The 12929-nt window shown below is 51.0% G+C and overlaps 1 protein-coding gene across 1 annotated transcript in view; it reads right to left on the reverse strand.

Moving 5' to 3' along the window:
• TMEM86A (transmembrane protein 86A) overlaps window positions 1–7023 on the reverse strand; it is a 47328-nt gene extending 40305 nt beyond the window's left edge. Inside the window, exon 1 of the mRNA XM_066583620.1 lies at window positions 6896–7023. Within this exon, the coding sequence (XP_066439717.1) occupies window positions 6896–6916 (21 nt within the window). The 5' untranslated portion in view covers window positions 6917–7023. The remainder of the gene's footprint in view (window positions 1–6895) is intronic.
• Between the last annotated feature and the right edge of the window lie 5906 nt (window positions 7024–12929).

Raw genomic sequence — 12929 nt, forward strand, 5'->3', positions numbered from 1 at the left:
ACCCTATTATACACTGATCTGGGGGTGTCAGAGCCCCCCACTATAGATGGAGCAACACCCTATTATACACTGATCTGGGGGTGTCAGAGCCCCCACTATAGATGGAGCAGCACCCTATTATACACTGATATAGAGGTGTCAGAGTCCCCCACTATAGATGGAGCAATACCCTATTATACACTGATCTGGGGGTGTCAGAGCCCCCCACTATAGATGGAGCAACACCCTATTATACACTGATCTGGGGGTGTTGGAGCCCCCCACTATAGATGGAGATGCACCCTATTATACACTGATCTGGGGGTGTCAGAGCCCCCCACTATAGATGGAGGAGCACCCTATTATACACTGATCTGGGGGTGTTGGAGCCCCCCACTATAGATGGAGATGCACCCTATTATACACTGATCTGGGGGTGTTGGAGCCCCCCACTATAGATGGAGATGCACCCTATTATACACTGATCTGGGGGTGTCAGAGCCCCCACTATAGATGGAGCAACACCCTATTATACACTGATCTGGGGGTGTCAGAGCCCCCACTATAGATGGAGCAACACCCTATTATACACTGATCTGGGGGTGTTGGAGCCCCCACTATAGAGGGAGCAACACCCTATTATACACTGATCTGGGGGTGTCAGAGCCCCCCACTATAGATGGAGCAATACCCTATTATACACTGATCTGGGGGTGTCAGAGCCCCCACTATAGATGGAGCAACACCCTATTATACACTGATCTGGGGGTGTCGGAGCCCCCCACTATAGATGGAGCAATACCCTATTATACACTGATCTGGGGGTGTCAGAGCCCCCCACTATAGATAGAGCAACACCCTATTATACACTGATCTGGGGGTGTCAGAGCCCCCCACTATACATGGAGCAACACCCTATTATACACTGATCTGGGGGTGTCAGAGCCCCGATCTGGGGGTGTCAGAGCCCCCACTATAGATGGAGCAACACCCTATTATACACTGATCTGGGGGTGTTGGAGCCCCCCACTATAGATGTAGCCACACCCTATTATACACTGATCTGGGGGTGTCAGAGCCCCCCACTATAGATGGAGCAACACCCTATTATACACTGATCTGGGGGTGTCGGAGCCCCCCACTATAGATGGAGCAACACCCTATTATACACTGATCTGGGGGTGTCGGAGCCCCCCACTATAGATGGAGCAGCACCCTATTATACACTGATCTGGGGGTGTTGGAGCCCCCCACTATAGATGTAGCAACACCCTATTATACACTGATCTGGGGGTGTCGGAGCCCCCACTATAGATGGAGCAACACCCTATTATACACTGATCTGGGGGTGTTGGAGACCCCCACTATAGATGGAGCAACACCCTATAATACACTGATCTGGGGGTGTCGGAGCCCCCACTATAGATGGAGCAACACCCTATTATACACTGATCTGGGGGTGTTGGAGCCCCCCACTATAGATGGAGCAACACCCTATTATACACTGATCTGGGGGTGTCGGAGCCCCCCACTATAGATGGAGCAACACCCTATTATACACTGATCTAGGGGTGTCAGACCCCCCACTATAGATGGAGCAACACCCTATTATGCACTGATCTGGGGGTGTCGGAGCCCCCCACTATAGATGGAGCAACACCCTATTATACACTGATCTGGGGGTGTCGGAGCCCCCCACTATAGATGGAGCAACACCCTATTATACACTGATATGGGGGTGTTGGAGCCCCCCACTATAGATGGAGCAACACCCTATTGTACACTGATCTGGGGGTGTCGGAGCCCCCCACTATAGATGGAGCAACACCCTATTATACACTGATCTGGGGGTGTTGGAGACCCCCACTATAGATGGAGCAACACCCTATTATACACTGATCTAGGGGTGTCAGACCCCCCACTATAGATGGAGCAACACCCTATTATACACTGATCTGGGGGTGTTGGAGCCCCCCACTATAGATGGAGCAACACCCTATTATACACTGATCTGGGGGTGTTGGAGCCCCCCGCTATAGATGGAGCAACACCCTATTATACACTGATCTAGGGGTGTCAGAGCCCCTCACTATAGATGGAGCAACACCCTATTATACACTGATCGGGGGGTGTTGGAGCCCCCCACTATAGATGAAGCAGAACCCCATTTTACACCGATCTGGGGGTGTCAGAGCCCCCCACTATAGATGGAGCAACACCATATTTTACACTGATCTGGGTGTTTCGGAGCCCCCCACTATAGATGGAGCAACACCCTATTATACACTGATCTGGGGGTCTCAGAGCCACCAACTATGGATGGAGCAACACCCCATTTTACACTGATCTGGGGGTGTCAGAGCCCCCCACTACAGATGGAGCAGCACCACATTACCATTATATACCATACACCGATCTGGGGGGTCAGAGCCCCCCATTACAGATGGAGCAGCACCACATTACCATTATATACCATACACCGATCTGGGGTGTCAGAGCCCCCCATTACAGATGGAGCAGCACACTATTACACACTACAGGCTGTGATCTGGGGGTGTCGGAGCCCCCCACTACAGATGGAGCAGCACCACATTACCATTATATACCATACACCGATCTGGGGGTGTCAGAGCCCCCCATTACAGATGGAGCAGCACACACTATTACACACTATAAGCTGTGATCTGGGGGTGCCGGGGCCCCCCAATACAGATGGAGCAGCACACACTATTATACACTACAGGATGTGATCTGGGGGTGTCAGAGCCCCCCACTACAGATGGAGCAGCACACACTATTATACACTACAGGCTGTGATCTGGGGGTGTCGGAGCCCCCCACTACAGATGGAGCAGCACACACTATTATACACTACAGGCTGTGATCTGGGGGTGTCGGAGCCCCCCACTACAGATGGAGCAGCACACACTATTATACACTACAGGCTGTGATCTGGGGGTGTCAGAGCCCCCCCAATACAGATGGAGCAGCACACACTATTATACACTACAGGCTGTGATCTGGGGGTGTCGGAGCCCCCCACTACAGATGGAGCAGCACACACTATTACACACTACAAGCTGTGATCTGGGGGTGTCAGAGCCCCCCACTACAGATGGAGTAGCACACACCATTACACACTATAAGCTGTGATCTGGGGGTGTCAGAGCCCCCCACTACAGATGGAGGAGCACACACTATTACACACTACTGGCTGTGATCTGGGGGTGTCAGAGCCCCCCACTACAGATGGAGCAGCACACACTATTATACACTACAGGATGTGATCTGGGGGTGTCAGAGCCCCCCACTACAGATGGAGGAGCACACACTATTATACACTACAGGCTGTGATCTGGGGGTGTCGGAGCCCCCCACTACAGATGGAGTAGCACACACCATTACACACTATAAGCTGTGATCTGGGGGTGTCAGAGCCCCCCACTACAGATGGAGGAGCACACACTATTACACACTACTGGCTGTGATCTGGGGGTGTCAGAGCCCCCCACTACAGATGGAGGAGCACACACTATTACACACTACTGGCTGTGATCTGGGGGTGTCAGAGCCCCCCACTACAGATGGAGCAGCATACACTATTACACACTACTGGCTGTGATCTGGGGGTGTCAGAGCCCCCCACTACAGATGGAGCAGCACACACTATTATACACTACAGGCTGTGATCTAGGGGTGTCGGAGCCCCCCGCTACAGATGGAGCAGCACAGACTATTCTACACTACAGGCTGTGATCTGGGGGTGTCGGAGCCCCCCACTACAGATGGAGCAGCACCACATTACCATTATATACCATACACCGATCTGGGGGTGTCAGAGCCCCCCATTACAGATGGAGCAGCACACACTATTACACACTACAGGCTGTGATCTGGGGGTGTCAGAGCCCCCCACTACAGATGGAGCAGCACACACTATTATACACTACAGGCTGTGATCTAGGGGTGTCGGAGCCCCCCGCTACAGATGGAGCAGCACAGACTATTCTACACTACAGGCTGTGATCTGGGGGTGTCGGAGCCCCCCACTACAGATGGAGCAGCACCACATTACCATTATATACCATACACCGATCTGGGGGTGTCAGAGCCCCCCATTACAGATGGAGCAGCACACACTATTACACACTACAGGCTGTGATCTGGGGGTGTCAGAGCCCCCCACTACAGATGGAGCAGCACACACTATTACGCACTATAAGCTGTGATCTGGGGGTGTCGGAGCCCCCCACTACAGATGGAGCAGCACACACTATTATACACTACAGGCTGTGATCAGGGGGTGTCGGAGCCCCCCACTACAGATGGAGCAGCACACACCATTACACACTATAAGCTGTGATCTGGGGGTGTCAGAGCCCCCCACTACAGATGGAGCAGCACACACTATTATACACTACAGGCTGTGATCTGGGGGTGTCGGAGCCCCCCACTACAGATGGAGCAGCACACACCATTACACACTATAAGCTGTGATCTGGGGGTGTCAGAGCCCCCCACTACAGATGGAGCAGCACACACTATTATACACTACAGGCTGTGATCTGGGGGTGTCAGAGCCCCCCACTACAGATGGAGCAGCACACACTATTATACACTACAGGCTGTGATCTGGGGGTGTCGGAGCCCCCCACTACAGATGGAGCAGCACACACCATTACACACTATAAGCTGTGATCTGGGGGTGTCAGAGCCCCCCACTACAGATGGAGTAGCACACACTATCACACACTACAGGCTGTGATCAGGGGGTGTCGGAGCCCCCCACTACAGATGGAGCAGCACACACCATTACACACTATAAGCTGTGATCTGGGGGTGTCAGAGCCCCCCACTACAGATGGAGTAGCACACACTATTATACACTACAGGCTGTGATCTGGGGGTGTCAGAGCCCCCCACTACAGATGGAGCAGCATACACTATTACACACTACAGGCTGTGATCTGGGGGTGTCAGAGCCCCCCACTACAGATGGAGCAGCATACACTATTACACACTACAGGCTGTGATCTGGGGGTGCCGGGGCCCCCCACTACAGATGGAGCAGCACACACCATTACACACTACAGGCTGTGATCTGGGGGTGTCGGAGCCCCCCACTACAGATGGAGCAGCATACACTATTACACACTACAGGCTGTGATCTGGGGGTGTCGGAGCCCCCCACTACAGATGGAGCAGCACACACCATTACACACTACAGGCTGTGATCTGGGGGTGTCAGAGCCCCCCACTACAGATGGAGCAGCACACACTATTATACACTACAGGCTGTGATCTGGGGGTGTCGGAGCCCCCCACTACAGATGGAGCAGCACACACTATTATACACTACAGGCTGTGATCTGGGGGTGTCGGAGCCCCCCACTACAGATGGAGCAGCACACACTATTATACACTACAGGCTGTGATCTGGGGGTGTCGGAGCCCCCCACTACAGATGGAGCAGCACACACTATTACACACTATAAGCTGTGATCTGGGGGTGCCGGGGCCCCCCACTACAGATGGAGCAGCACACACTATTACACACTATAAGCTGTGATCTGGGGGTGCCGGGGCCCCCCAATACAGATGGAGCAGCACACACTATTACACACTACAGGCTGTGATCTGGGGGTGTCGGAGCCCCCCACTACAGATGGAGCAGCACACACTATTACATACTACGGGCTGTGATCTGGGGGTACCGGGGCCCCCCACTACAGATGGAGCAGCACACACCATTACACACTACAGGCTGTGATCTGGGGGTACCGGGGCCCCCCACTACAGATGGAGCAGCATACACTATTACACACTACAGGCTGTGATCTGGGGGTGTCGGAGCCCCCCACTACAGATGGAGCAGCATACACTATTACACACTACAGGCTGTGATCTGGGGGTGTCGGAGCCCCCCACTACAGATGGAGCAGCACACACCATTACACACTACAGGCTGTGATCTGGGGGTGTCAGAGCCCCCCAATACAGATGGAGCAGCACACACTATTACACACTACAGGCTGTTATCTGGGGGTGTCGGAGCCCCCCACTACAGATGGAGCAGCACACACTATTATACACTACAGGCTGTGATCTGGGGGTACCGGGGCCCCCCACTACAGATGGAGCAGCACACACCATTACACACTACAGGCTGTGATCTGGGGGTGTCAGAGCCCCCCAATACAGATGGAGCAGCACACACTATTACACACTACAGGCTGTGATCTGGGGGTGCCGGGGCCCCCCACTACAGATGGAGCAGCACACACTATTATACACTACAGGCTGTGATCTGGGGGTGTCAGAGCCCCCCACTACAGATGGAGCAGCACACACTATTATACACTACAGGCTGTGATCTGGGGGTGTCAGAGCCCCCCACTACAGATGGAGCAGCACACACTATTATACACTACAGGCTGTGATCTGGGGGTGTCGGAGCCCCCCACTACAGATGGAGCAGCACACACTATTACATACTACAGGCTGTGATCTGGGGGTGTCGGAGCCCCCCACTACAGATGGAGCAGCATACACTATTATACACTACAGGCTGTGATCTGGGGGTGTCAGAGCCCCCCACTACAGATGGAGTAGCATACACTATTATACACTACAGGCTGTGATCTGGGGGTGTCGGAGCCCCCCACTACAGATGGAGCAGCACACATGAACCGGAGTCACGTGCCCCATGTTTTCGTCTTGTGACACAATACACAACAGTGGGAGGATGTCACAACCTGCTCCGGTGTCACACAGCGAGGTGACGGGATCCGGGTGACAACAGCCGCCGGCGACATCACACACTGCAGCCGCCGCTGGCACAATACGATATGTGCCCATACAGGATAGGAGGATGGCACGATCGGCTGTGCCAGCTGCCGGCTCCGGGCATACTCACCACAGTGACCGGTGACACCATGACTGCGGTGCTTGATCCCCTCCTAATCGATCCCTTCCCTGGGATCCCTCCAGATCAGCGTTACAATGTATCACTGCGATCACCGCTGATTGTTATTGTATCTTCTTTCAGAATGCTGTGATGTCACGGCAGGGCGGGGCTAGGTCTTACTGTGGGGGCGGGGCTTGTGCCTGCTCTCAGGTCTCTAGCTGCAGAGCCCTGGCTTAACCCCTCATGTACCAGAGCCCTGTCCTGGAGCTGGTGAGGATGCAGAACAGCAGCAGTGAATGTGCTCATGGATGGATACCTGCAGCTGCCCCCCCCCCCAGTTTGTTACAAATCGCTTTATTTGTTTCATTTACAAGCTTTCAGCACTTTACAAAAAAAACCAATTAAATAAGAACAATATTAAAGAGCTCAATAAATTAATATAAACCATGCCACTTTTAGTGACTCCTGCAGTCCCAGGATTGACCCCCTTTATGACGAGGGTCCTTAGTACTTGGTAGAGCGCCTTTTGCTGTTTTAAACCTGATGCATCACCAGGGCTAGATTAGGGCTGCCCACAGTAAGGTGCAGTCTATTACAATGCCCCCCCCCCCCCACATGCCCCACTAGCAAGTAACAGTGCCCGCTAGTGACCCGTCATAGTAATGGTATACCTCACATACTGACACTGGTAACAGTGCAGTTCCCCTCAGTGATCACAGGTGGCGTCATCTCTGATTAGTGTTGTCCTCTCTCCCTTTTCTTCTCTATTCGCACCCAGACCGCTACAGTGACTCCTCCCGGCCACAACTTGTCTCTGCAGAATTTGACACACAGACATCTCTGGCTCCTAGCTTTTCCATCACGCTCCCTATGTTTTCCATACCTCTACACAATCCATAGTGTCCCAGATAGTAAGTAGCCCCACGCAGTCAATGCTGTCCGCACAGTAAGGCTGCATGTCCACGGCGTGATTCCGCTCACGCAGTCTGAAGCTTTCCATAGCGTTGCTATGAAAAGCGCAGCCGCGGCGTCCACGAGCGGAGACCATAGCGATTCTCCGCTTGTGGGATTCAAAGCCCAGCATGCTGCAATTTGCCGCGATTCTCCACGGTGCACCTATCTGTCAGATAGGCTCAGTGCGGAGAACTGTCAGCTGTCTCCTGCTCCCCAGCGGCGGCTCCCGTGGCGAAGATCTGCCGCGGGGTATCACTATGCCCGTGGTCAGCCAGCCTTAGTGTTCCCTTTTCAGCCCCACCAGTAATTATGCCATAATTTCTGATCCCATTAGATAAGACTGCCATATCTGCCCCCATTAGTAATGTCACAAATTCTACCCCTATTATGGTTAATAATGCCCCCTGTTCTGCCCCTGAAATATATACTGCCCCACTTCTACTCTACTAATGCCACTCTTTGTGTCTCCATGATAGATAAGGCCCCTACTTCTGCCCCATAGATAAAACTGCCACCTTTTCTTGCCCTGCTGGTGAGCTGCCCCCATAGGTAATGCCATCTTTTCGTTCCCATAATTAGTAAGGACACCTTCTCGGCTCCCATTAGTAATAATGCCCTTTCCTGCCCCAATATGACGCATTTTCTGCCCATTATTAATAAGGCTGCCTTTTCTGCCCTCTTAGCTAATAACTTCTGCCCTGTGATAGATAAAGCGCCCCTTCTGACAGAAACTGCTGTATACTCACCTGTTGCTCTTCATTCTCCACGGCATCAGCACAGGTACATGATACGTGCTGGCAGTACCCTTTGGGGTTAAGGCTAGTGCCAGTCACATGACAGCATGTATAACATACCTGCGCGGACCCCGGAAGACCCAGAAGAAAGAGAAGGAAGTGCAGTCTGGAGCGGCTTCCGGGGAGGAAGGGGGTGCTGCAGGTATACAGCGGTTTCTGTTTTTTTCTTAAATGACTGCAAAATTGGGCCTAACTGTTTTTCACCGGATCTCCCGAACCAGTAATAACTTGTGCTTGGAGCTCCCTCAGCCCTCTGAAGAGCAGGCGGCCGGTAGCCCACCCGAACATGGGGGCTATTGGCTGCACCATTTGCACCATGGTTAATCCAGCCCTGGACAGCAGGGCAGAGGAATCTTCCCACATACCCCATGGACAATGGTCTCCAGGTCACGGATATTCTTGGGTTTGTGTGCTGCAGCCGCCACCTTCACATCCCACCAAAGATTTTCGATGGGATTCAAGTCAGGTAGCTGTGGCATCTACTCCTGAGTCTTCCAGAAACCAAGCCTTGGTGGCCTGTTGGAAGGTCCAATGACGCCCAAGCTTCAGCTTCCTCACAATGACATGGTGTTTGCTCCTGGGATTTCTTCATACTAGACAGATTCCATCTTGTCCTCTACACGTTGCAGGTTTCCAGCCCCAGATCATCAGCGAGCCGCCACCATGCTTCACTGTAGGCAGGGGTTTCTTATCAGTGTCTGCTTCACTCCTCCTCCTCCGGACATACCGCTGATCCAGAGGCCCAAAAAGTGCCAGTTTTGTTTCATTGTTTCACAGAACAGAATCCTGAAACCTCCGTGGCTTATATATACGGTTTTAAGCATATTGGAGGTAACTTTTCTTGTGCTTTTGGGTCAGTAGAGATGGACATCTTGGCGTTCGGACATGAAGACCTTCAGTATTTAGTATGTGCCTTACTGTGCAAACGGAGACCTCAGTGCCCGAGAAGCATGGTGGGTGCTGTTACATGGCGCGGCGGGGACAGATGGTGGCAGAGGCAGCACATTCTTACAAAAATATCTTAACTTTACTTAAAGAAGGTTTACTTGTCGAAATGAAATTAGCTGCTTTGACTCCATGGGAGGGCATGAATTACTTGAATGTTGATATAAAGGGATTGTCCAGTTGTAAACTATTACTGGCCTATCCTCAGGATTAGTGATTAATGGTAGAGTGATGGGCATCCGTTGTCTGGGCTCCATGCTGATCAGCTGTTCGCCGCACCACAGCACTTATTTGTGGAACTGATCATTATTGCAGGAAGCAGACAGCTCTATCCTTACTGTACAGGAACTTTGCCTGTAATACTAAGCCTGGCCACTACAGTAAGAACGGAGCTGTCAGCTTACTGCAGAAATCAGCTCAGTGCACAAGCACACTGGCCTAACAAACAGTGTATGGTAGGGGGTCCTCAGCAGTGGAACCCCACAGATCTTCTATTACTGACCTATTCTGTCGAGAGGCCATCAATACTTTACAACTGGACAACCTCTTTAGACATAAGAATTATGCATAACAATAATATAAGGTAGATAGCATACGGAATGTAGCTGGATCAAGTCACCTGGCCAATGACAGATCTCCTCTCGTGCATGGGACCGTGGGCCTCCGATGTCCGCTACCAGTGATGCCACTGATATAATCTGACGACTGCCCGGCATTAATACTACTAGGATAAGGCCAGCGTAAGACTATTGGGTATATTTATCAATGCAGATATGCCAGCTTTTGGAATGGCGTATTTACTAATCACTGAACCAGAAGTCCCTTACGAGAGTCATATAACAGGTTACGGCTTTCTTTCAAGGCAAGTACTGTCGCACTGGCAATAAACTAAAACTCTGGCTAGGAGAGGGAAAGCGGCCGGAGCACGGCGCATCATGAAATAATCGCATGCTGCATAGAAATAAATCCCGGTGCTCAGCTTTACTCCAGGAGGAAGTCCCACAACCGCCTGCAGCCGCACCGACTTCTATCGGAATGTTGACTATTGCAGGCGTCTTCCATGGTTCTCCCTGTAACTCATTCTATTCCTATGGATGTGTGTCAATTCCAGAGTCTTGCAACAATCAAGTCGTCATCCATCCCAGATTACATTTTTATACTATCATTCCATAACGCGTCACTCATGACTGTGGGGACTGCGGATCGGAGCGCGCTCACCGGACTTGATGCGCCAAAAGCATATCTGCACCCACAATTGATAGATTAGCCGGATCCAAGTGTAGGAAGCTGACCAGATACACATGTATGCAGCTTGTAGTATATATTATTATTTACCTATAAATGATAAACATAAATGTGACGAGATACAAAAGAGCCTCTCATTATTATCAGCATTGCCTGTTTATGTGTTACTCTACTGTAACCTAGTTTGAGGCCCCCTGTCCACGGGCGATGCGAAGTCCCACGGTGAATCTCTGCCGCGGGAGCTGCCGCCCGGGAGCAGGAGCCGGCAGACGAATCTCCACCAGTAGGCCTATCTCACAGATAGGCTGACCGCAGAGAATCGCATCAATTCGCGGCATGCTGTGAATTGTCGTCCACGAGCGGAGAATCGCAATGATTTTCTGCTCGCGGACACGGGGCCAGCGCTTCCCATAGCAACGCTATAGAGAGCTTCAGGCGGCATGATTCGACGGCAATTTACCGCTGGCGAAATCACGTCCGTGGACAGGGGGCCTTAAACACCAGAGCTGCACTCACTATTCTGCCAGTGGAGTCACTGTGTACATACATTACTTATCCTGTACTGCTCCTGAGTTACATCCTGTATTATACTCCAGAGCTGCACTCACTATTCTGCTGGTGGAGTCACTGTGTACATACATTACTTATCCTGTACTGCTCCTGAGTTACATCCTGTATTATACCCCAGAGCTGCACTCACTATTCTGCTGGTAGAGTCACTGTGTACATACATTACTTATCCTGTACAGATCCTGAGTTACATCCTGTATTATACCCCAGAGCTGCACTCACTATTCTGCTGGTGGAGTCACTGTGTACATAAATTACTTATCCTGTACTAATCCTGAGTTACATCCTGTATTATATTCCAGAGCTGCACTCACTATTCTGCTGGGGGAGTCACTGTATACATACATTACTTATCCTGTACTGATCCTGAGTTACATCCTGTAGATCTTTTATTAGAAAAGTATAAAACACAACCAAACATGAACAATAACACAACTGTATACAACAAGATAAGGCCCTTCCCCTCTGGTCCATGACCCATTAACAAAAGAAAAGTCACTTTATACCCATTCCCCCTCCCCCCACTGTACACTCACACAGCCACTCATTCTCAATATATAACAAAAATACTTAAAAGAGCATATCACTACAGAAAACTAGAACTACAGGTCCAGCCGAACCCCTGAAACCACACAAATAAAATGAAATAGCGTTAACAATAACAGAAATAACTAACCAAACCAAACTAACATAAAGACTGAGCCAACCGGCCAATAACCAAACAAATGTTGTTGTTTTTTTTTTTTTTGTTTGTTTTTGTTTTTGTTTTTTTTTTGGGTCCCCAGTGCAGCTTGGGGGCCATGCCTGCTCCACCAGTCCGTGCCCAGAGTTCAAAGTTCAGGACGTGCCAAGCCACACCAGGGTTTTTTTTTTTGTTTTTTTTAAAATATACATTATACCACACTTTTCCCTGCCGCAGCCTGGGGGCCATGCCCACTCCACCAGTCCGTGCCCAGAGTTTGTTTGGGACGTGCCAGGCTACGGCTCAAGGCGTGAACCCCACTCCCCCCCACTCCCCACCCAACCTACCTACCACCCAAAATGTGAATATATACAATATATACAAAACCATAATAAACTATACACCGACATACACCAATATACATACTATACAATATTCATACAACCCGAAAGCCTAAGGTCGGCTCACCTGCAGCCCTACTTCTTTTCATTTTGCCCAAACCAAAACAAAAGGCTTCATGGTGCACTCACAGCCCACCACCGGGATTGGAGATGATAAACCGGGCACAGACACGGCAATGCCCTTTCCCTTCTTTTTTTTTTTTTTTTTTTTTTTTTTTTTTTTTTTAAAAAGGTCTCCCTATTCTTCCCCTAATTTGCCCTAGACTGTCCTTAGTCTGCCCCTCAGTCTGACCCTTCATGGAAAACTGTCCCTGCCCTATCCCTCCTCTCTACCTATCCTGTCCCTATTCTCTCCCTACTCTGCCCCTAGAAGATTACTGTCCCTAACGAAATACAAGCCCTCTCCATAGGAGAGAAGCCTTAGATGTGCCCAGCCTCTCATACTCCAAAGA

The sequence above is a fragment of the Eleutherodactylus coqui genome, chromosome 11 (genome assembly GCF_035609145.1).
Source record: "Eleutherodactylus coqui strain aEleCoq1 chromosome 11, aEleCoq1.hap1, whole genome shotgun sequence".
Classification (NCBI taxonomy): Eukaryota; Metazoa; Chordata; class Amphibia; order Anura; family Eleutherodactylidae; genus Eleutherodactylus; species Eleutherodactylus coqui.